Here is a 23683-nt window from a genome sequence, read left to right as displayed (position 1 = left end):
TTCAGAAAGTGCTTTGTCTCTGCCATCCAGCAAGCATATCCCTGCAAGAGGAAGGTCTGTGATTCAGGGGGAAAATCCCATGACAAAGCCTTCAGCCCTAACAATTGCATGTAAAAGAGATTAAGTCATGGGAAACTCTTGCATGAATAAAAAGAAACATGCAGCAACATGAAACACACCAAGCTTCAGCTTTCATCGCCAGCTCGAAACGTGGGCCATGCTTAAGAGAATTGTGTCCTTGGGTACCTGTGTCCTTCCACCGAGCACAGGGCTCATTTGGAGGCACAGACAGAGGACGATGGCCTGGCTTTACTTCTCCAGGAATTACAGGCACTGCTGCTCCACGCTTGGGGGAGCTCAGTAGTGTCCAGGTGGCCTGGAAAATTCGGCTCTGTCTTCAGGAAGTCTTAGGGAAAAGCAAGGCAAAAAACAGGAGAAAACTTAAATTTATTATTTTATCGGTTTGGGTTTTTTTTTATCATCTAGCCCGGGCTAGGGCGGCAGCCGGCAGCCCTGGCCCCACCAGCCCCTGGTCATCTTTCCGGAGCCATTGCGGTTGCAGCAGAACAGCCGTGGAATGGTGCGAGCGATAGAGAAAACACAAACAAACAAACAAACAAATGCAAAAAACACCAACAAAACAACAAATTCAGTTGTTGCAAGGTGAGGCGCCCGAAGCCTCCTGGGAAATGTAGTTCGCCCGGTCTGCGAGGCGAGAGCCAATCGCTGCGCCGCTCCTCTGCTGAGCCTGCTGGTAGTTGTAGTTTTTTCCGGCTTGTTAGGGCGGCGGCCAATAGCGACACGGTCGCACAAGACTACATTTCCCAGCGTGCACCGCTCTGCCGGCGCTACCGCTCCCCTCCTCTGTAAACAAACATGGCGGCGGGCGATGGCGGCGGCCGCGGGCGGCCCTGAGGCTCTGTGAGCGCCGGTGTCTGCCGGGGCTGCGGGCGGGCGGTCAGCTCCGCCTGCTCCTCGAGCAGGGGCTACGGCGAGGCGGATCGGGGCTGGCGGCACACATGGATGACAGCAAGGTAAGGGCCTGCGGGGCCCGCCCGGGGCTGGAGCCGAGGGCAGCCGGTGAGGCTCTTGGTGGAGGGAGCCTTCTGAAATCTGCTCTTGACGAGCTCTGCTTGCCGCAGCTGATAGGAAGGAAGGCTTGCCCCCTTAGTTCTTGCTTGCAGCGCTTCGGTGCTGCTTCTGGCGTTTCCTTGAACCTCCAGGCATGGGCCAAAGGCTGCATACCACCAGTGGTTTGGTGCAGTGGCTCATGCTCCCAACAGCAGCCTGGACTGATTAGGTAAATAGCACCAATGGTGAGGTACGACGGCAGCAGCGTGGGTTGCAGCCTTGTACTGGGTGCTGGAACTTGGATTCTTCCATCATTGGGAGAACCTCATGAGAGCAGCACAGTGGCATCCCTGAAGGTGTGGGGTAAGAACGTGAGACGGTGCCCAAGGAACGGATCCTCCTCCTGCTTCCTCCACCCTCCTGCTTAGGGTGACCCTAAAGCTGGGCCTGCAGGGACAGCGGCCGGGTCTGCTCACTGCAGCACAGGGCAGCTCAGGCTCTTAGCTGAGGCTGGGTGTTTCAGCTCCCTGGAGTGCTGGTTGTGGCTTATCCTGGGGTTCATGCTGGAGATACCACTGGAATTTCACTGGAGCAAAATTACACAGCCTATGAAGATCTGCTTTAATTCAAAGAGGGGAAAAATGCTTGACATGGTTTCTTATGGAATAAAGAAATTTAAATGTGATCAGTAATTTGGCAGTCCACAATCCACAGAATGGGTTGTAAGACTGTGAAAGGTTTATGGTGATCTGCTCTTTTAACATGTATACTATTTTATTTTATTAAGGTCTTGTCTGAAGGTAGTTGGGGGAAATCTGCATCACTGATGTCTCACAACTCTGCATAGATGTTTGTGTAATTTGGGCAGTAGTTTAGAAGATCTGGAAGATTTAGTTCTGGAGGTGTCTATAGTTCATGAGCATTATCTGATTTTTTTTGTGTGTGTTCTTCTTTGTCTGGCTTAGGCTCTTTGTATTACCCAGCTTCCAAATTTTCATTTAAAAATAATTTTTAGTCTACCATTGTGCCATGTGGAGTCATAATAGTATGCCTTTTTTTTTTCTGAAACATTTTTTGAAATAAATCTATTTATCCAGTCAGTAAGTCAAATCTTTGATCTTTTTTTTTTTTTTTTCTTTTTTAAATTGATGTTGAGTTGAATAAGAAAAAACAACAGAGTGGAATATTCCCTCTTGTTGCTATCTTCACTCCCAAGTACAGTTTTTATTGTTCATGAGGCTGCAGGTCACCTTGAGGGTTTGGTGACTCTGTTCAAGAGATGCCATTTCCCTTAGGAGGGCTCTTCCCATTGCAGGTTGCTGTGTCAGGATGAGGCAAGCACTATTTATAACTCCTTTTATGGCCACTGTGATTACACTGGAGTCAGCATGTCCTTGAAATCTCCTAAAAATTCCACTGAGTCATGCTTCCCTCCTTGCTGAGGGGGTTGGCCTGTGAAAGGACTTTCCCTGCAAAATCTCAACCAGCTAAATTGTGTTGGTAGTGCAGTGACCATCCTGTAACTGCCTGCAGCCAAGTTCAGTGTTTGCCTTCATCTAACTGACACAAAGAATTTAGAACTGAGCTTGCAGGCTGCAAAGTTTTCCCTAATTCATAGTGCACTTTAATTTTGCCTTGTCTGGTTTAAGAGGACATTAGAAGAATGGTTCTTGTCAACACATTCCTCAAAATTGGAATGAAATAGCAAGAAATAAAGGGAGAGGTACAATATCTTAATATCAGAGTGAGAAAAATTTCATGTTTCATTTCAGGAGGATGTTCTTAAAATATTCACACACACCCCCCAAAAAACCCCAAAACAAACAAAAAATCCCCAACCTCCCCAAACAAAAAAACCCCAAACAAACAACTCCAAAGAACTCCCAGCCAAAATACAACCTCCTTTTCTTCTATAGAACTGCTTTTAACCTAAGGGTTGTTCAGGTACTGGCCTCACTTCTCGCTGTGATTTGAGCTATTGGGTGTGGAAGGGAAAGAATTTAGTGATGTAGCTGTTACTTGCAATTAATTCATGTTAAAACATCAGCTGTGCATCTCTGAAGTCTTTGGACAGGGGAAAAAGAAGCTCTGTTATGGTGGTTTCAGCCTTTATAGGTGAAATTTCTTGGTTCGTTTGCAAGACTACATAGAATCTGTATTTTTTATCTGCCTTGGGAAGCAGAGAATAGGGACTAGGATAAGAACTTGATAACTCTTGTTAGTCAACATTAAAATACAGTTTTATACAGCTAACTGTAATCTTTTGTATTAACTATGGAGGTTTTACTGGGGACACTGACAAGACTTATTTTGGTAATTGACTTTTCAGTTTACAGCCAGAAATGAGAAACAAAAGTTTGTAGCGTCACTTTTGTTATTCCAGTGAAGTTAAAAACAAGCAAACAAAACCCAGACCACCACCAGAAAAGGTCAGGGTTGCTGTTTTTTATAATAAATATTCTTGTCTGGCACAGAAAAGACATTGTATTACTATATTTGTGGATCCAGCAAGTGTTATTTTCATGCAGCTTTCCTTTCTGAGGGAACACATGGTGTTCCAGCAGGGGAAGGCTCTCAGCAGAGGGCTACACCCAAGGAGCTGGGCTGCTTTCCACACAGCCTGGCTGTGAGACATCAAATACTCAGTCCTGTGTGGTCCCGAGTCATAATTATGGGGATGCAGGTGTCCCTTGGAGGGAGTGTGGGAGCAAGCCAGGTGTGAAATCTTGTGTTTCAGATACAGAGCTTGAGGGGTCTTTGGCCATGAGCTGTCTTGTAGCCTCTGACCCTCACTGCTGGGGCTGATGGGGATCAGGGAGAGAGAGATCTCCCAGGCAGTCCTGGAGTCAGCTCTGGGTAATGCACTGAATGCCACAGCAGGGACAGAGCTACTGTGGAGATGACCTCAGTTGCTAAGGAAGTGGGCTGCCATGTTTTCATCCTTCAGGGCTTTTTCAGAGTGTGCAGGTTCTCAATGTGCTGGAGAAGTCTTCCAGCCAGGATCATGTCTGTGGGAAAGGATGCCTCGTGTTTTAGAATTTTAGAAGTTTTACTGAATCATAACAAGGGGCTGAATAAGGAGAAAGGGAGAATGCTGGGTGCTTAGCTGCAGCCAGAGGCGCACCACCCACACCCCTAACAACCCTACACATGCTGCTGGTAAGCCAGCCCTCCCCACACTTGTACATCTGTCACTCCTCTGACCCAGCTCCTCTTTCCTCCCACCTCTTGGAGTGTGCAGTCCTTTGTGCTTCAACCTTCCCAATGGCTGCAGATCAACTTTCAACATTATATATATATATATATATATATATATATATATATATATATATATATAATGTTGAAAGTTGATCTGCAGCCATTCCAATTCACACATTCCAAACTAATGTTGGAATAGTTTGATAGGAGCAATTTCAAATCATTAAATGTTTTAAGAAGCTCCTGCTCAGCATTGCTCAGATGACACATCTGCTCATATTTGCAAAGAGCCATTAAAATGGAGGAGATTAAAGTCTCTAAACCAGCTAGAACAGTTTTATTTCGTTGTTACAGTGGGCTGGGAGGATACACATGGTAGAGTTAGCTGACTCTCCCTGATCCTGAGTTCTAATTGAGACAGGTTTAGAAAAGTGCCTGGTTTCTGTTAGTGTGAACTGAGAGAATGTGTAGGGCACAGTGGTGGACATAATTCCTGTGTGAGGCTGTAAGTCCATCCTTGGGAAAAAGCAGGGCTGTCACCTGTGGAGTGGCAAGGTGACATCTGAGTGACTGCTGCCCTGAACTTTAGCACTTACCCATCTGGATGCCTGCACAGCACTTTATGAAAACTTGACATTTATCCCTAGCTCATGCTTTTTTAAAACAGACCTTGCAGCAAAGAAAGACAGTATTCTTTGTGCCTCTGTGCTGAACATGGCATTCTTAAGACATGAAGCACTTTGTATGGTGAGAGTTTCAGGATTAATTTCTGTTGACACATCTCCTTAAGACTTAGATTGTGTTTGCTCACTAAATAGTATCTTACATTTTTCGATCATTATCGGATGTATTTTATCTGCCAGTGAAAGTCAGAGAATTGTGTTGAGCATATAAAATGTCATGAAATGGAGGAATAACAAGCATGCTCTCTAGCTGGGTTTTGTACTGCTACTGTGAGTGGTATGCTTTGAATTGGAAGATCAGAAAACTTCATCTTTGTTAGGAGACTTGTGACTGGCTTCATTTGCTTTCTGATTTTGTAAAAATGTTTGCAAATGGGAATAGATTCTTCACCCCTCTACTGTAACACAACCCTTACGTTTTATTTCTTTCTAATAATTTTAATAGTTTTATATAAATTGTGTAGATGATCACCAGTTCCATGCTGCATTAAGTTCTGCAGATCTATACCTTCAGCTGCCAATGCAATGCAGAGTCTGCCTAAGATGGATCTCAAGTACTGGTTGATGGAGCTGCTTGTTTATTGGTAAATTAACTCAGAGCTTGTGGGAGATGCTGACCTGGTCAATGTGATCAGCATTGCTGGTCAGTGGTGCTGAGCAGTGCCTGGGCTACTGTTGCTTTAATCTGCTAAATTGATTCAAACTTGCAAATGAGGCCGACTCTACCCCAGTCTTCTATCTGAGGGGCTCAGCTCCTCAGGTTGTGAGTGAGGAGCTGATACAGTGTAGCTGTATTATGTGTGGATCTCCTTCCTGTGGAGGACCTCTCTGCTGTGCATTCTGCAAGGATTTTGGAGAGATCTGCTGCATTCTTCTAATAAAAAAAAAAAAAATCCAGAAGTCTGAGGAATTTTCTATATCAGGTCAAGTAATTGCAGCTGTTTCCAATTCCAGGTCAAATAACTTTGTGCTTGAGCACTGATGGGAGGCAAGAATGAGGTTATGATCTAAGTAGGGTATGAAAAGGAAATTGTGGAGTCACAGAATAGGCTGAGTTGGAAGGGACCAATTGGGATCATCGTATCCAACTCCTGCCCTGTGCAGGACAGCCCAAGAATCACACCATATGCCTGAGAAAAGAGTTATGTTCTTCTGTTTTCTGAAGTCTGAGTGAGCTGAAATGGGAGCTTGGTCAGATCTCTAACTAATGCATGCATTTATTAATATTTCTATGAAAATATTTTTGATTAGTGTTGTTCTGAGTCTTGATTGCATATAACTCTCTGAAAAAACCCCAAATCTCAACTGTTGAATGCTAATAGATCACAACTCTTTATAAACTGCAGAGGAATACAAAGGGACAAAAAAATGTTTGCTTGTTCTGTTGCCATGTTCAGCATCAACTATCACTTCTGCTTTGTCTTCTTTCTGTCTCATCAGCATAGCAACTGAGCAGGCAAAGAGGACTAGAAGCCAAGGAGATATGGTAATGCTGTATGGGGGCAAAGGATTTCTCAAGGCCTTTTTTCCCCAGCTGGGTTGCTTAAGGTTACAGCAGGATCTACTAAATATTGGTGAGGATGCAGGATTTAATTAAATTGCTTACCATTGCTGCCTTTGCAGGGTGATGTGTAATTGTATGAACTCCAGAGCCATGAAGACAGCATGAGTCTTTGGGGATGGTGTGAAGGCAGATTGTTAGGGGTTTTAGTGCTTAGAGTCAAAAGGGAAGGAAGCTTTTCGTTATCTCCATAGCCTGGTGGTTAGAGCATTGGCAGGTAACCATGGTTTAATGGTTGAAGAGGTACAAGCCTTTTTCCTGCCCTAAGGGAGCTTGTGTGCAGGGCTGCTGCAGTGGTAAAATATCTTGTAGGGAGAGCAGTTGGCACACCTATCTGTAGAAGGCTCTCTGGAGTGACCAAAGGGAAGGCAATTTACAGATAATGGGGGATCCAGGATGCATTTGCCATGTGCTAAGCAATCTTTAATTTGCTGATTGTGAGAAATGGTGTGGTGGAAACCATTCACACACCTGAGGCTTTGGGGGGAGGGCATGGCTGTCAGTGCTCCTGTGCAGGATAAGGACTCAGGGTACTTTTTTGTTCACGCAGCAGTGTGGTGTGTGCTGGGGCCCCAGCCTTGAGTGGCAGCTCACTCTAGTTCTAGAGGGTCAGAACCCAGAGTGGCCAGGGCTTTTTAAGAGAGCTGCAGTGTATGTCTCTACAAGACCTTATCTAGCTCTTGAATGCAAAGATTTACTTTGAAATACCTTGCATTAACACAGAAAAAGCCTCAGGTGCTAAAAGTCTTTGAGAACTGAAGTACTTTGGCTGTAGTGTGTATAATGTAATATCCATCAATCTTCCAAGTGCAAGTAATAATAGAGAGCAAATTGTGAGTGCCTACAGCCCCACCTGGGAAGATTCTGTGTATTTCCACCTTCTGCTGAGCTGGGCATGTGGATCACACCATCCACAGCCAGGAGAGGGTTTCCATGAGAGGACACATCTTGTCATGCCTGAAAGGGGACAGTCACTTTCCCTTCCTTAGAGCTCCTGCCCCCTGCCTTGGCCACATCTGGTTAGTTTTATCTTACTTTGAACTACATTAGATTTTTTGAACTAGAAAATCTCAAGGGGAGCACCTTGATGAAGTAAAGAATTATTTAAACTGTATTCAGCAGTTCAAGTGTAAAAGAGGTTCATTTTTTTCCTTTGCTCTTCTGAATGTATTGTGTTTGTTTCATTATCATAGATGTCCATTAAGTACTTTCTGTTCTTTCATTTGCTTATGGTAGGCAGCTACTCCTGAATAAATCAGGAGGGACAATACAGAGAGGGTAGGATTATGTTGGCATGTGATTGTTGACTCACTTTCCAAAGAAAGAATAGGCTCAATTGTATAATCCTTTTTTCCCCTCTTCATTCTGGCACATCACTTCACTATGTTATTGTTTTTATTGCAGCTTGCTAAGTTTGCAGAACAAGTGACTTCTTTGAATGTTAAAAATTACTTGTTTTGTTGCTTTTCACAGTAAAAGTGCTTTTTTAAAAATTATGAACTCTGATATTTTAAACACTGTCTATTAGAAAAAGCCTGTTTGTGTGCAGGATGGTGAAATACTAAGGCAGCAGCGAAATTCTTGTATGCAGGTGTGTGTGTTAGGTGTATTTCTCCACACCCCCTCCAGTCAAACAGTGTGGTCAGAATGCAAATAAAGAGAAATCCTCACTTCAGAGGGAGCTGGGGTGTGTGGCTGATGTAATGTTTACTGGGTGATACTGCCCAATGACCAGTGAACTAATCTTCAGACCATATTTAAGATTTTCTTGTGCCATGCCCCCATGTTAAGAATAAAATATATGAGTGGGAAAACATGGAGTAAACTGAGTTGTTTTTTTAAATTTTTTTATTTTTTTAAATTTTATTTGTAGCAGGAGAAGCTCTCAGACCTGTAAAAAATGAGCTACAAAGAAGAGGGGAAAGTGATTGTAAAACCTGCATTCCATAGGTCAAGAAACTTGAGAGTTACATTTCTGCAAGGGGGATCTATATTAGGAACAGGGAGAGTTCAGCACTGACAGGTTGTGTGGGGAGGTGTGAGGAGACTCACCAGGCTGTGGAGTAATGTTTTGAAGGTGAATATGGCCAGAATGGTGATGTACTGCTGGAGCAGAGGCAGCAGAGATAGGACTTGGTGTGACTGAGTTCCCTGTTTAGTAAAACTCCTTAAGATTCTTTTGAAAGAAATCTAGCCCAAGGAAGCTCAGGTCCCTAGTGAATAATTCTGAATTTAGAGTAGGCTGGAACTGTTGACTGCAACAAAACTAAGTTTTGCATTATATTGATAGAAACAAATTTATTTGTTTCTAAATTGAAGTGTTAATCTCTATAATACAGTATTTCCAGACCTGCTGGAGCAGGGGCTGTTGGTGATATGAAAGCAATTTCACTACAAGCTGATTATGCCTCCTCAATAACCAGATACCCTCATAGATACCTGAAGTAGTGTGTTCAGTTCTGGGCTCCCCAGTATGAGAGAGAAATAGAGCAACTGGAGAGAGTCCTGAAAACTTCAGTGCTCAGCATTCTTATTTCCTCTGTTGCTCCAGGGTGGATATGCAAGATTTTGTACTTGAGACTCCTAGTAGTTACTGTCACATGGTTCCAGCATTACCTCTGCAGAACAGGATCTTTACTGTGCCCTTCCTTTCCAGGTGGTTGGAGGCAAGGTAAAGAAACCAGGCAAACGGGGTCGTAAACCAGCCAAAATAGACTTGAAGGCAAAACTTGAAAGAAGTCGTCAGAGTGCAAGAGAGTGCAGAGCCAGGAAGAAGCTGAGGTACCAGTACCTGGAAGAGCTGGTTTCAAGCAGAGAGCGAGCCATCTGTGCTCTCAGAGAAGAGCTTGAAATGGTAAGGAATTATCATTTAACCTAATCCTCAGTATTATCTGGGACCTGTCCTCATGAGCACTTGTTCTCGGGACCACAGTGACTGACAGTGGCATTTGGCTGGCCAGGAGGTATCAAAACATCAGATGCATCCAGCTGTTTCCCTGCTTTGGTGTGTAGAATACAAACTCATCTCACAAGTTGTCTGCTGGTTCTGAACTGTAAGAAAGCAAAGGAAGTACCATTACATTTGAGTCTGTTGTCTTTGAAATGTCTGGTTTTGAAAAAACTTTGACAGAGGTAGATTGTGGGGAGAGGTGTTGAAATATCAAAGGACAAGCATATATCCACAGAGTGCCATTGCTTCTCTGTTGGGGAGGTGGATTCTTGCAGCATGCTCTCTGTGTAGGTGGTTCTGGGATGTGTAAGATGGGGGTCTTGGCCAAATAAGCAGCATTAGCTAAAGAGAATGTTTCATCTGGAAATACAGACACAGTGGTGTCATGAAACGTCACCAACACTGAGGACACTGCATTGACCTGACTTTAGGTTTGTCTGAATGAGCAGGGCTAATTACTACAAGTCAGCAGGTTTAGGATCAGGTGAAAAGCCAGTCAACTGTCCACAGTTTTTTAATGTGCCTCAGGGTTTGGCAATGAAGGATTTAAGATGAGGGAAGTAGGAATAAGGCACATGTGCTTCCCCTGTGCCTTGCGCAATTGGAAAGGACCTCTTAGTAGCCCATGAGCCACAGAGTCATGTGAAATATTTGTTTTTAATAGGACATGAACTGGAACAGTATTCTCGCTTGCCAGAAGCAAGAAATTGCACAGAGTGTTCCATGTTGTTTAATAATTACACTATTCTGTCTAGTGCTGCCTCTAAGTAGCAGTTTATTGACTGAAAGAGGCTTTGCTGAGGCCAGGTATGCAGCCATGGCCACGTGCTCAGCTCATTAGGGCTCTGCAGTTTCGTAAGAGGCTTCAGCTCAGTACGTTCAGAACTTAAATGAATATACCGGAAGGTAAAGATTACAGCCCTGTTTTGTCTGCTAATGTGATCCTGGCAGTTTGCTAAGGCCTAATGTGTTTGCATATTTCAGTACAAGCAGTGGTGCATGGCCATGGACCAAGGGAAAATCCCCTCGGAAATAAAAGCCCTGCTAACTGGAGAGGAGCAAGGCAAAGCACAGCAGAACTCAACCAAACTTGCCAAGGCTGCAAAGACAGAGGCAAACAGCAGCAATCCCTGTAAGTATCCAGCCTGTGATTAATTCCTGTTTTGTTACATCTTTTGTGGTGTAGGAGTATGGCTGCGGTGTGGGAAGAAACATAAGGATGTGCTTTTGGGCAGAAATAGTTGATTGAAACAAAGAGCTTAGTGGGTGGTACAAAGACTCTGTGTAATGTTTACATGGGCAACACAGAAATTCCACTATAGAGGAAGCTGGGCAATTATTTTAAAAGACTCTCTGTGTTTCACCAAAGCCTGTGGAGACCTGTGAAGACCTTAATTTCTTACAGCATTTTCTTTTTTTTTTAAATGCAAGCTAAATGGAGCACATTAAACATAATTGAACTTTAAAAACTTTACCAAGAAAACATTATTCTAGCTGCAAGCAATTCAAGAGAGAAATGCTGGACCTGGGATTTCCTATGGAGTCTTCTTTCTGATTCCTTTGTGGTTGTGCAGGGAATGGAATAGGTTTCTTCTGGGAATTGGGAAGTGAGAAGACCATGGGATATAAAGTCATATTCCTGATATGCAAAGGGAGAGAATTAAGATGTGGCATGGGCAATTCTATATCTTACTTCTAATTTTGTAATAGTTTGTGCTACAGGCTAAATTACACTTCACTGATTTTTTTTTAAAAAATAGGAGTTTCTAACTTTATGTTTTTAAGGATCAACATGAAAACCACTTTTTCAACCATAACAATCTTCCCCCCTGTGCATCATTCTCAGGAGGCTGATGCAGAACCTTCCGCGCTGCAGCAGAGGTGGCTTGGGAGCTGGCAGGAGGAAAAATGCTGTTCTGAAGACTGGATGCATCCCCAGGTGCAGGGGAAAGGATCCCTGTCTGTTCTCTTCTCTTTGCTCCTCCCCACATGAAATTCTTTGATTATGGTGTTCCTAAAGCTTTGTGGGTGGGGCTTTTGGAGCAGCAGGTGTTGGTGTAAGTGGAGCCTTGTTCTTTCTTTCGCTACACTGCCCTCCCCAAATACAGCAATGGCAGCTTTGGGGTGTTCCCAGCACAAGAGTGGGGCTGCTTTTATATCAGAGCCCAGAATTAGGCTGGCTTTGTGTTTGGTGGTTATGTGGTTGTTGACTGTTGTGGGAATGTGGGAGGTTCTGTAAAAGAAAACCAAGAGAAGGATCTCCTACCAGCTTTGCTAAAGCCAAACCTGGTATTGTAGGTTGAGGAGGAGGATCAAAATGTTTCAGTAAGATTTATAGCAATGTCATTTGTAACCTAAATGCAGGTGTTGCTCTTGTCATCCATCTTTAATGCAGCATGTCTTTTGTGTGACTGGGATTCTTAAAGAGATACTAGATACATTTCCTGCTTCTCCTGGTTTAGGGCAAATTTGGGAGGAAACTTCCAAACAGGTCCCTCTAGAAAGCAGATTCAAGTGACCCCTCCCCCAGCTGGTTTGGGAAAATATTTCCTTGGAGAAAAGTAGAAAAAGTCTGTTTATTTAACAAGCAAAGTATTCACAAGTATAAAAATATGAATAATATTAAACAATAAAACCTCTTGCTGCTCTGAAGAGATGGCAAATTCAGAAAGTCCTTTTCATGGGCTGTGGTAGGCTCGCTCAGTCTCTTCTCCTCCTGTGCTGGAAAATGCTCCATCCCGGGCCCTGGTGGGCTACAGGCATGAGCTCCTGGTGTTTTTCTGGGCTTTCAGCCCAGAGCAGGACCAATGAGTTCCAAGAAAAAGAAATGCCACAGTGTGGGGAACTTCTCTTCCTCAGCTAGCTAAAAAAGCTGACTAAAGGCAAAGGAGAGCTCTGTCCCGCTGTCCATGCTGCAGACAGGCACAGTCCATGAGAGACAATGCAGGGGAACAAGTACAGTTTCTGCAAACAAGGTGTGCTCCTCTTCTCCTGCCCCTCACTCTCAGAACCAGTCTTAAAGGTGCAGAATATAATAGCCAGCATAAACTGAACAGACAACTGGGGCTACAAGCATCATAAAGTCACCCTAGGGCACTGCTTCTGCCCATCCTTCTTCCAGCAGGTGCATTTTCCATACACTGTGCTCCTGGGAAGACGGTCAAGGCATGTCCCTGCAGCCTGCTTGCAGCAGGGGAACAGGGACATGTTCCCTGAGAGGGAATGGCAGGGGAACAGCTGCCATTCCCTCTCATCCACTGTGCCCTGATATCTTTCCATAGCTGCCTACATTTTGGGCCCTAGTACCTCTCTGGACAGCAACTTAATGTGAATTCTGCTATGCTGTCCTGGTTTCCCAGCTATGCTGTCCTGGTTTCCCAGCCAAAGACAATGCCAGGAACTGGTAGCAAGGAAAGCAAGTTGAATCAGTTTGGTTTTGTAGTAAGAAAGGGGATGGCAAAACTCTTGTGGGCTGATGACCAAGACATGTACTCATCCCAGTTATTGACAGATAACCTGCCACTTTCCTCAGGCTGCTCTTTCTCCTGGATATGCTTTTTGTATTCATATGATGCAATGTGGAGAGTGGAGCTCCTGGGATTTTCAGAGGGTGTTTGGCTTGCTTATTCTGTTTTGTTTATGACTGTGTCTTTCTCTGTATTTTATGAAATGCATGGAACATTTTTTAATCTTATATTTTCATCATTGTTTCATAGAATAAATATTATAATGAATGACTTTGCTAGACTGAGCGTTGCCTTTTTTTATTGAACTAATTGGGTCTGTTTAGCATTGTGTCAGTTCAGGATGGGGTGAAAGCACTGAAGATAATCAAGTACTGTATTTCAGTGTACAGCATAATCATTTTCAGAATTCCATTCTAAGCACCTATATCTTGAACCTTAACATATGGGTTTAGGTTTATTCTTTAGACCTTGCAACCAGGCACTCAGTTAGCAATTGCTAAAAATGTTGCACAGACACACAAGACTATTAAGAGAGGTTAAGTCACACTGAAATAGAGGTGGGTAGGACGTGAGAGTTCATGTTGTGTTGTCTGTGTCCTATCCTGCCCACCCCTATCCCTGCCATCCACTCTCTGTATCTGAAGGTCTGTGCTACAGTTTGTCCTGAAAGAGTGATAAAACCAACCCATAAGCTTGGGGATTTTTGTTGATGTTGAATTCTTACCTGTTCATTTCCCTGGATTTTCTGGAGGAAGAAAAACCCTAGGCAAAATGTTCAGAACTATAGTCTGCCAACCTTGTGTTTGGATTTTATAACATGATCATGCTGGAAATGTAATGGATTATTTAGAATTAGTCTTACACAGTCCACTTTCAGATGTAAACCATGTCTTGTAATTAGACACATGTTTCAAATGTTATGCAGATGCTTAAGTGTCTTTCAGAATTAGGGATTTAGAAAACATACAGAGTGTGATGTGTGACCAGAACAGCTCTGCCCAGCACTTGGTAATGTGACAAACCCGGCTCTGATCTTGCCAGAAACACCCTGCTTGCTTTCTTCCCTATTTGTTTCACATGCTGTGATACCAAACAGGAAGCCTTTCAGCAGAAAGGTTTCTTTTCTGGAGGAAATGGAGAGTGGGAATTTCTCTTTGTGGTGAGCAGCAGTTTCTTCTGTTCCTTGTCGTGGTGGCTCCTGCTTCTTGGCTTAGTCAGCACTTGACATTACAAGGCTGTGTTTGGCAAGCCTGGCCCCAGCTCTGTAGCACAAATAGTGGAACCCATGTTCTGACAGGTTCCTTGTGCTTTGTGCAGATAGACAGGAGGTTTGTTACTGCCTCCATCATCCTTGATTGTCTGCAAGCAAAAAGCAGTCACACATAGTTACAGCTCTAACTGCAGCTTTTCCATCTGCACTAGATGCTGTAGTCATTACCAAATGTAGGATTCCCAGCAGCAAGCATTCATTCGAGTTCTGTGGCTTCCATCATGTAGCAGGTTGTGCTGTGTTATACATTTTTTGGCCTTAGCAGGATTTTTGGGAGTTCTTTATTTTGAAACTTGGAAGTTTAGCAGTTCCCCTTGAAAACCAGCAAGTGTTTGTGGTTCATGCTTGTTTGCTGCTCTAATGGTCATACTCTTCATCCTTGTTGGGGTGGCTCCTAGGAGTGATACAGGCAAGTCCTCTGGTCAGGAGTCTCATCTAGTTCCCTAAATAATGTAGGGTGGTATAGTCTTACCCTCTTTTTGTGTAGGCTGGGTACACCTTTCACATGTTTCTTCTCCAGTGAGTGAGCACAGCTGGTTCTCTCTCACAAATACTATAGAAAGGAAATGAGCCTGGAAATGCCTCATGTTCCCACTTACCATGGAAATCTAATCTTCAGCCAGACTCATTTGGCAGGCTAAAGGTGGGTATCTCTTGGAAACTGTCCACAGTCCTAAAATATGCTGTCTGTACTGTTTGGTGTTTACAGCAACCCCAGAACTCCTGTTAGGGTTAAGTGTAGTAGGACTGAATTCAGTGGATGATGATGGACTAAGCACTGTAGAGTTGCACTAATCCTTTTGGGGAATGTATAGCACAGGATGGACCAGATAGTGGCAGCTTCATAAGAAAAATGTGCAGTAGGTCTTGCCTTTTTGTTTCTGTATATAGGCTGCATGCACAGAATCCTGCAGTGAAGGGGATACATTTAATTGACTCATCACTGAACTGAGAACATTTTGTTATTATGTGTAAAAAAAAAAAAAGAAAGTAATCAGAGTCTGCTATCTGATAACATGTGTTTGTCAAAGAATCAGTATCCTGTTAAGTGCTTTTCAAATACTATCTTAACCTATATCAGGGGTTTATTTTAATGGAGTAGGCAAATTTCAAAAAGCTTCTCGCTCAAAAGCTGAAATCTGGCCAACTTTGAGAGTGCCTGTGACTGATTGTTTTTCCTTTTCTTTCCCTTTTACATTTTAGGGTGAAGATTAACCTACATCAGTAATGAATCTAGTTTTTCCTGTAGAGCTGGTGAAGGTTTGGTATCATAGCTCCAGTTGCTGCTTTCCAAGAAATGGTAATCACTATAACTACCTATAAAATTACTGTTTATATAAGAAGTAAATGTTTGAGACAAGTCTCAAAATGCAGAGAAAGCAGAGGAAAAGCTGAAATAAGAACCATAGTCCTCCTCATTGGGCTCAAGTTACAGCAGGGGTGACAAGGGATGGGCTGATGTAGAAATCCCTGTTGGAGGTAAGCAGGGCAAAATGTCAGTTCCTGCTCTTTGTGTCACTGAGTATTAGTTTCTCCAAAAGTTATGTCAATAAATTCATTTCTTACATGACTCCACTGTGAGTTGGTATGAGAAAACGTAAACTTCTAATCCACAGTGAAACCTGAGGTGTCCCACACTGAATAGTACATCAGTGGACTAAAATTCAACTGATGCTGATTTATGGAATGTACAGATTTTTGTATGTAGATCTATCATGGCCTTCCAGTGCCTGAGGGGAACCTGCAACAAAGATGGGGAGAGACTATTGACAAGGGGCTGGAGTGGCAGGACAAGGGACAATGTCTTCAAACTGACAGAGGGTTTAGATTAGATAGCAAGAAAAAAATTCTTTAGTGTGAGGCCTATAACAGATTGCCCAGAGAAGTTGTGGATGCCCCATCCCTGGAGGTGTTCAAAATCAGGTTGGATGGAGCTCTGAACAATCTTTAAATTTCAACTAGGAAATGCTGTCATTGGTCAGCTAATGATTTTCAGCAGCACTTCATAAAAAAAACCAACTAAAAAACTTAAACTGCTTTTCAGTTTTTTGGTTTTTGTTTTTTTTTTCCTCCATAAAAAGCACTTGGGAGGCTTTCCATAACTAGTACAAGAGTAACTCTGCTTTTTTATGTGTCAGCCTGTATCTCACAACTGGCTTAATCAATGCTACTAGCAGTAGCTGCTGCTTGAAGCAATTCTTGTGTATGATCTCTGTATGTTTGGGTGGGTATTGGTGGCATTCCTAGCTGTGTTGCAGCTGATTAAATAAATGTGTGAATAAAAGACTAAAAGTGGATTATAAAATGTGTGTTTTCATGAGACAGGCTGTTCAGTGTGAATAGAAATAGCCCATGAAAGGGTGACTTATTCCCATACCTTCTTTCTCATGGTAACTTTTAGAATACATTTTGATCAAGTTTAGCAGTGCTGCCAACCATGCTGGGTGTTCCTGAGGCAGTGCATTCCAGCAGTGGCCTCCAGCTTTGCCATCCTTCTGTGGCATGCTCTAAGTGCCTGCTGATGTGAGAGCAGTCCTTTCCTGCTCCCTATCAAACACACGCCTGACCATGTTGCTAGGTCAGTGTTTTCTGCTTTGCATTTCTGGGCTTTTTCTTTCCTCTCCCCTTTAAAATCTCCTTTTTGGAATGCATTCCTTCTTTGGTACAGAAAAAGACTCTTCTGTGAGTCTCCTTTCTTTCCCAAGTAGCCTGGCAGCTATTTTCAAAATCTGTCAAGGGTTCCTTTTCCAAACGACTGTGTATGGGTAACCCTGAGTTACTTTGCAGTTTGTGCCTCTGCATATGTGTACCACACCCACCAAGCCACCTCTTTGCATTTCATGCTCTGTGACATCAGTGTAAATACCTTTTCTGCACGGTACTGAATAATAGCATCACCCTTTGTACACAGGAGCCTCTTGTTTCTCAGCCAGCACAAGCAGTGCTGGTACTGGCTCACCCCAGAGTAGTTTTTGCTTGCTCAAGCATTCTGATGAGCTGTGTGATCAGGAAGAAGGTGACAGCATTAGCAGACAGCAGTGATGTTGTTCAGTAGATGCTGGGCATGTATTGAAACAGCTCTGCAAAGTGTAATTCTTCTTGCACTTGAAACATTGGGATTTAGTCTGTACAATTTGAGGTTGCCCAGCATTTTCAGCAGTGGTTTCAAATGAAAGGCAAGCTCAGTTTAGGTTGACATATCTGAAACAGCCTGTGGAGTTAAGGGAGGGATTAATTTAAAACATTTTGGCCCAAAGTGATTTATTTCATGAACATAGCCCAGAAAAGGTTTCATCAAAGTAAGTACAGTAATAGTGTTAGTTTTCTATTTAAATCTGGAATCATATCTAGGATCTCAGAGAGTGAAAGGGGAAGGAGGTATTTTATGGCTTTCTAATTAGCTAATTACACTTGTGACAAGTCTGTGTGCAAAGGTTTCATCAAAGTAAGTACAGTAATAGTGTTAGTTTTCTATTTAAATCTGGAATCATATCTAGGATCTCAGAGAGTGAAAGGGGAAGGAGGTATTTTATGGCTTTCTAATTAGCTAATTACACTTGTGACAAGTCTGTGTGCAAACCTTCCCAAGGTGGTGGTGCTGCAGGGATCTCTTGATGACAACAGTATTGCTATTCTCACTTCAGCAAGTTGCATTTCTCATTACTTTTTTCTTTGGGTTTTCCTCACTTTCTGAAATAAAATAGTAATTGGCTTTCTAGTTACTGGTACACCAGTGGAGCCAATGTTGCTTGCTGTGGGTGTTTGAGAAACAGCCAATTAACCAATTAACTGTTTCAGCTTTTTGGATTTACATAATCTTTTTTTCCCTTTTTTTTTTTTTTTTTCATTATCCTCTTAATGTCATCATTTCAGTCCTATGCTACTAAATGAGTGGCATTGTTAATGGAAATGATATAGTCTACATGTGCTGGCAGATAAAAAAGGCTGGCTGACAGCTGGAGAACAATTATAAAGGTTGTCTGATTTAATCCCTCTGCCCTGAGCTACTTGTGGAATGAGCCCAGTTGCAGTTCTGTGAATGTATTCATAAAAATGGAGGCAGAATGATGAATGGTCTCTTGTGATTGCTTGCATTCACCTTGCAGTTCTTTTTCTCAATCATCTCCTTTACATGAAATAGGGCATTTAAAAAAAACAAATGTGCTTATTACTAATACAGCTTAGCACTGGTCTGTCAGAAATACTGCCACCAGCTATAACTTTAAATATCACCTATTAAAATTATTTTCTTCATTAATCTAAAACTTCTTTTCCCCTGTCTTTTATTAGCATATAACTGTTTTTTGGATATCAGTGAGAATTTTTATAAAGAATCAATTTCAAGTTAATTATAAGGGATAGAGAGAAGTGCAGGGATTGACAAAGATGCTTCTAAGTGCTAATTTCTTCCCTGTGTGCCATTTTTCTGCCATGCTTGGTAGGAAGATCTACATGGAGGTGGTAAGACTGGAGGATCAACACTGGTGCACTCCAGTTTTGTTTCTGATGTCAGGAGCTTCCAAGGAGCACTGAGAGCCTTTGAGGACACAATTTTACTGTAGCAAGGGACAGGGAAAACTTAGCTGGTTATGTTTCTCCTGTAGTGATCAGGCTACAAGAAAGAACCAAGAGTGGGGGCCAGTGCTTGGCAGCAATTGTTTCTCCTGAATAAGGTGGCATTTGGAAGCCTGGCCCCCTGCAAACTCCTCTTCTGCCCTTCAAAGAAAAATGGAACTTGGGTAGCTTTTCATGAAATGTTTCCCTTGAAGACCAGTCTCCAGTGATTTGTTACATGGTTAGGAATTTCTTCTGGCAGTAAACATGTTACACATGCAGGAAGTGATCTTTGAAGATGAAGTTGTGCTAAGGGCACATCCTCAGCATCCCTCTTACAGAAAAAAAAAACCAAAAAACCCTACAAGCTCAAGAATGAAGATTGTGACAAAGATGCCCTGAGTGAGTGTGAAAGCCCATGTCAGTAATGTGGCAAGAACTGTTTCAGAGTCTGCAAAAATCCAGAGAGGGCAGATGAGCTGCCAGCATCAAGTTAATGCAATCAGGGCTACTCCTGCTGCATTTACAGTTAGCTGGTGACTAATCTGAAATCTTGCTAACTCTGGATATTTCTTCATCATTTTCCTTCCTGTGTTTGGATCAGTATGGGGAAGGACTCTGTGGAGTATGTGTAGAAGTGGAGATGGTAAATCTCCAGGGCTGAAGAGAAGAGCTGTAGTGCCTTTGGAAATAGGTGGGTAATTACATCCATCTGTATGTGGCTTCTGCTGCCTAATTCTACATGGCCTCAAAAAAATTCAAGTCCTTGATCAGTCCCTCTTCCCCAAAAGCATCTCTTCCTTTTACTGGTGCATGCAGAGAGAGAATTTATGTCTGCCCAGGCATGAGACAAGAACAAATCTAATTATTTAGTGGTGTAATATTTTTTTTTCTTTTTCTATTCCCCTGCAAATGTAGGACCAAATTGAGAGCTGGTGTAAAATGGTTGTGATGCTACACACAAAGGAATTACTGGCATCTTTGTCACTTCTGAATATTATCCAGAGACCAGTTTCATGAAACAAATTAAAGACTTTGTGTGTGTTAGCAGTAGTGTAGAAAAAAAATCTGTGGTTTAGTAAAGACTGCTCATCAGGAGGTGACATTTATACAGCAATCTTCCAGTAGGTGTGTTATGTTTTACTAGAAGCCAGTTCAAATAAAGCTTCTGTAATTTATAATGGCCTATTCTACAACACTTGCTAGTTGAAAAGAGCCAACTAATAAAGACATATTAACTTACAGAATCACTTAAGGAGTTAATAACCCTTCCTTTGAGCATATGGATCTGGCTTTAATAAACTTCTAATATTCTTTTTGTTCTTTTAAACAGGAAGGATCTGATATTGAGAAGGGCTGAGCACTCAGAATTTCAGCTGCAATTGATGGCGTGTGTTCAGCACCTTGGAAAACCAACCCCTAAATCAATGTCAGTTAAATCTGAATTTAAATGGGTTGAGTTGAGGAGACTAAAAAAACTCTGGGGATTCTTAAGTGGGCATATGGAAACCCTTAAGTCCAATTATTGGTGATAGCTACTTTGGTGTCACCTCCGTGAGGCTGGTGGAAAAATAGGTGCAAGTGAAGTGAGTCTCTGCTTCTCACTAGCCCCAGCCCCTCAACTGGAAATTTTTAAAGTATACTTAACTGAAAGTTCCAACTTTCTGCTGAAATAAAAAGGAAGGGACATAATTGGACAATTTGTAATGGGAATTCCCAAGGGCAAGCCACTTAATACCAAGTATAAACAGCAGTGATGGAATTTCTACTTAACATGTGTCTGCTTAATGGAAAAAAAAAGCCTAATGGTTGGCACTGTATCATGTTCTTACACAGGAAACATTTAAAATTAAGGAATGGATGGGCAAGAGACCCAGGAGTGCTTTCTCCCAGAACCTCCCCTTTGTAGATGGGCTTGAGATGTGTTTGTGGACTGGGAGTTTATTCTGTTTGTTTTGTGTCTATATTGATTGGGCAAATCCTACAGAATTTTCCATTTCTTGCTTAGATAATTCATGATCTGCCTCCTGTCTCTGGCACCTCTGGGGCCTTGGCAAACCAGGAGGTACCTGGCACTGGTGCTACCAGACCCATCTGTCCTAAAGTGCCTGTCCACCTGTCCATCACCTGTCCTAAAATCATGGAAGAAGTGAGAAAACTTTCTCCTCGCTCTTGTGTTTTTACCAGTGTAGCCTGGGTTAAAAGAAGCCACAGCAAGCAGAGCCAAGCTCACTCTGATACAAGTGGGATTGGGATTTTACTGATGTGGAAAGGTGGTTTAAGAGACCCAGCCTCCAGACTTCACTCATGGTTGCAGGGCTGGTTAGAGCCCATGATGTCAGTGCAGAACAACCAGCTCTTTCAGCTGGGGGACATTGTGTCCCTAGCTGCTGTGTCATGGCAATCCTGGAATTTTCCTGGCCACCTTCTGTAGTGAAAAACCTTTTGAAAGGTGGGGAAACACAGTGGACTTGAAGAAACAAGTGTTCTGTGTGCCTCGGGATTCTACCCACCTCCTACCCACCTAGTAGGAGGTGGGTAACCCTGAACCTGTGGTCCTCTGTCACCTCAGGGCTCATTCTATTCAGTTCCATTATTATTTATTTAATAAAACTACTAACCAAAAGAACAACTTTGTGTTTCACTCTCCAATCCAAAGTTGAAAATAATGTTGTGAAATTGCCTGCTTAACCTAGATCTGATTTTGCTGTGTCAGAGGCCATTAAATGCCAAAGAAAAACGAAGCGTATGGTGGTGTTTCAGCAAGAAACAGCCAGGTCAGAATCTAAACAAGACAGAAAATACTGGTCTTGACTCCCTTTCAAGGTCCTCTCATCTCCTATTTCGTGGGAGTTTTTTCTAGTGGCTTCAATGAGAAATATCAGATCCTTATTTAATGGGGATTTCTGAATTTGTGAAATACATACTGTAAGTGTCCCTGTGGTCAGTGAGGGTTCTTCCAACCCTACTTTGTGTTGTAGAGGATGAGGAAGGAAGGTTTTTACCAGACATGTAGGATAATTTCTCAGCAAAAGGGATTCCCCACTCCCACACTGCCAGCAGAGATTCTCCTCAGGGATGTCAGCCGGGGCCTCCAACACGTGTGTGCTCCTGCTCCCTGTGATGGCAGAGGGACACAGTCAGCCCTGCTTATTACACCCTGTGGTACTGCTGCTCTTGTTCTATTCTCTTTCACTGCTGCAGCACTTTCAGGCTCCTGGCATGAAAAGGAACCCAAGTGTGCCACATTTGCTCTGAAAGCAGAAAAAAAGGATAATCCTTCTGAGAGGAGGTTGTGACTAGGGCTGTCTCCTGCCAGCAGACCGCAGGGAGCTGGAGATATTGAAGCAGAAGTATGAGGAGAGATAGCTGACTCCTGCACACTGTTTTCCATTGTCTGCTTGAACACCTGGGATCAAAGTGCCCACAATGCTTTTAGGATGCCTTGAGTGTGCAGTGGTTCTGATAGCCTGGACTCAAGGATGTTGGCCATGCTCTGAGGAGAGGCTGGTCTGGAGCCACTTCTGTGCAAGAAATGAAAAAGTTGGGTAAAGAAATAACTGAGAATTTGTGACAGAGGTTTGCAAACCCAAGACTGGCCCAGAGAGAGTGGGTGAGGACCAACTATTCACCATGTGCTGGCTTTGTCAGAGCTAGTTGAAAAGATAAAGAACAGGAAGAAAGTACTTGAGATCCTCCACTGAAAAGAGGTCAAAACCTTGGTTCTCAGGCAAAATGCTCCTGAAATCTGCTCAGATGGGCTCTGAGCAAGCAGAGTGGGCCTGTTTGTCCTGTCCTTCAGACTTTGAGACTAGGTCATTCTGGACCTGCTCTGGATTTAGGGAACAGCAGCACTGTTTGGCAGCTACCCTGTGAAGGGTGTTCATTCCTAGCAGTGGTTGCTGGAGGCTGGGAGGACATGTCAGGAGTCCTTTATCTTCTCTGCTTTCTCTGCCCTGTCCTCAAGCAACCAAGGCTACAGTAAACAATGGGTGCTGGGAGGGACAGCACCCATTGTTTACTGGAACACCCACTCTGAACCCTACAGAACTCTCCTGTCAATTTTGTAAGAATTAAAGAAAGGAAATCTTTGCAGGCAAGGGATGCAGCAGCCTGGACTGGGCCTTCCATGGGCCACATTAATCCAGCAGAGTGAGGAGAATTCACCAACAGGATGCTAGTGCTGCCCTAATTGAGAGCATAAATAGTTTACCTGTGTTTTCTGAGAGTGTGCTACTGTACTTTTGGGCAATGCTATGGGAATTGAGGAAACAAATCAATAGTCCACACACAGACTCAGTCCAATTCTTATTAATGAGATTGATAACTGAGGGAAAGAAAAAAAGGAAAATAAATGCTCTCTCTTTCAGGAAGTATAGATGATTTTGGGTGAAGAAATTTTCATTCAGAAAGTCCCTTTTAAATTAGAATGGCTCAGCTTACAGTCCCTTTTTCCTCCTCTTCCTTTCATTAGGTCCTCTTCTTTACCTGCCAGACCTTTGCAGTCCTTCCTCCTGCTTTCCACCCCCATCTACAGACATTGCCCTGCCTGTGCACTGACTACACATAGCCTTCATAGGTAGAGAACATCAGCAAATTGGTGAGCACGAGGCAAGAAAAGGGGTTGGAGTGGGCTTGAAAGGACAGGAGGGGTCTGTCAGCTGCCAGCCAGCTCTCTGTCAGATGGATCATAGCTGTGCTTGAGGAACCTTGTGGTTTCCAAGCAGCCCAAAGTGGTTATCACACATGGTGAGAGTCCAGCACATTTTTCTCATTTCTGACTACACCACCCCTGAACTATAACACAATAATCCATCTGCTTCTTAGATGATGTTTTTCCTGCCTGGATGCTCAAGGCACCTCTGTATTTCTGAGCTAGCACTGAACTAGAGCTTCTGGGACCTAACCATGTTGTTGCCTCCTCCTAGT

The 23683-nt window shown here is 43.1% G+C and overlaps 1 protein-coding gene across 3 annotated transcripts; it reads left to right on the top strand.

The window, feature by feature from the left end:
- Positions 1 to 850: 850 nt before the first annotated feature.
- On the top strand, positions 851 to 16505 carry CREBL2 (cAMP responsive element binding protein like 2). Of its 3 annotated transcripts, XR_007776631.1 has the most exons (5): positions 853 to 1034; positions 9170 to 9367; positions 10448 to 10595; positions 11310 to 11402; positions 15404 to 16505. XR_007776631.1 is itself a non-coding variant. In XM_050970172.1 (4 exons), coding segments are annotated over exons 1-4 (363 nt in total). In that variant the 5' UTR covers positions 851 to 1019; the 3' UTR covers positions 11251 to 13201. The 3 variants fall into 3 exon arrangements, 2 of the variants coding, with proteins under 2 accessions (XP_050826129.1, XP_018774290.1); XM_050970172.1 differs by lacking the exon at positions 15404 to 16505 and having other exon boundaries at positions 851 to 1034; positions 11249 to 13201; XM_018918745.3 differs by lacking the exon at positions 15404 to 16505 and having other exon boundaries at positions 11310 to 13201.
- The last annotated feature ends 7178 nt before the right edge of the window (positions 16506 to 23683 follow it).

This window comes from Serinus canaria, chromosome 1A (assembly GCF_022539315.1).
Source record: "Serinus canaria isolate serCan28SL12 chromosome 1A, serCan2020, whole genome shotgun sequence".
Classification (NCBI taxonomy): Eukaryota; Metazoa; Chordata; class Aves; order Passeriformes; family Fringillidae; genus Serinus; species Serinus canaria.
Note: the sequence above shows the minus strand (reverse complement) of the source record. Positions and strands in the feature narration are given on the sequence as shown.

Bases quoted from the DNA above. Each gene is read 5' to 3' on its own strand.
- CREBL2 (XM_050970172.1), top strand. The intron at 9,368-10,447 runs GTAAGGAATTAT...TGCATATTTCAG, and splicing joins TCAGAGAAGAGCTTGAAATG to TACAAGCAGTGGTGCATGGC.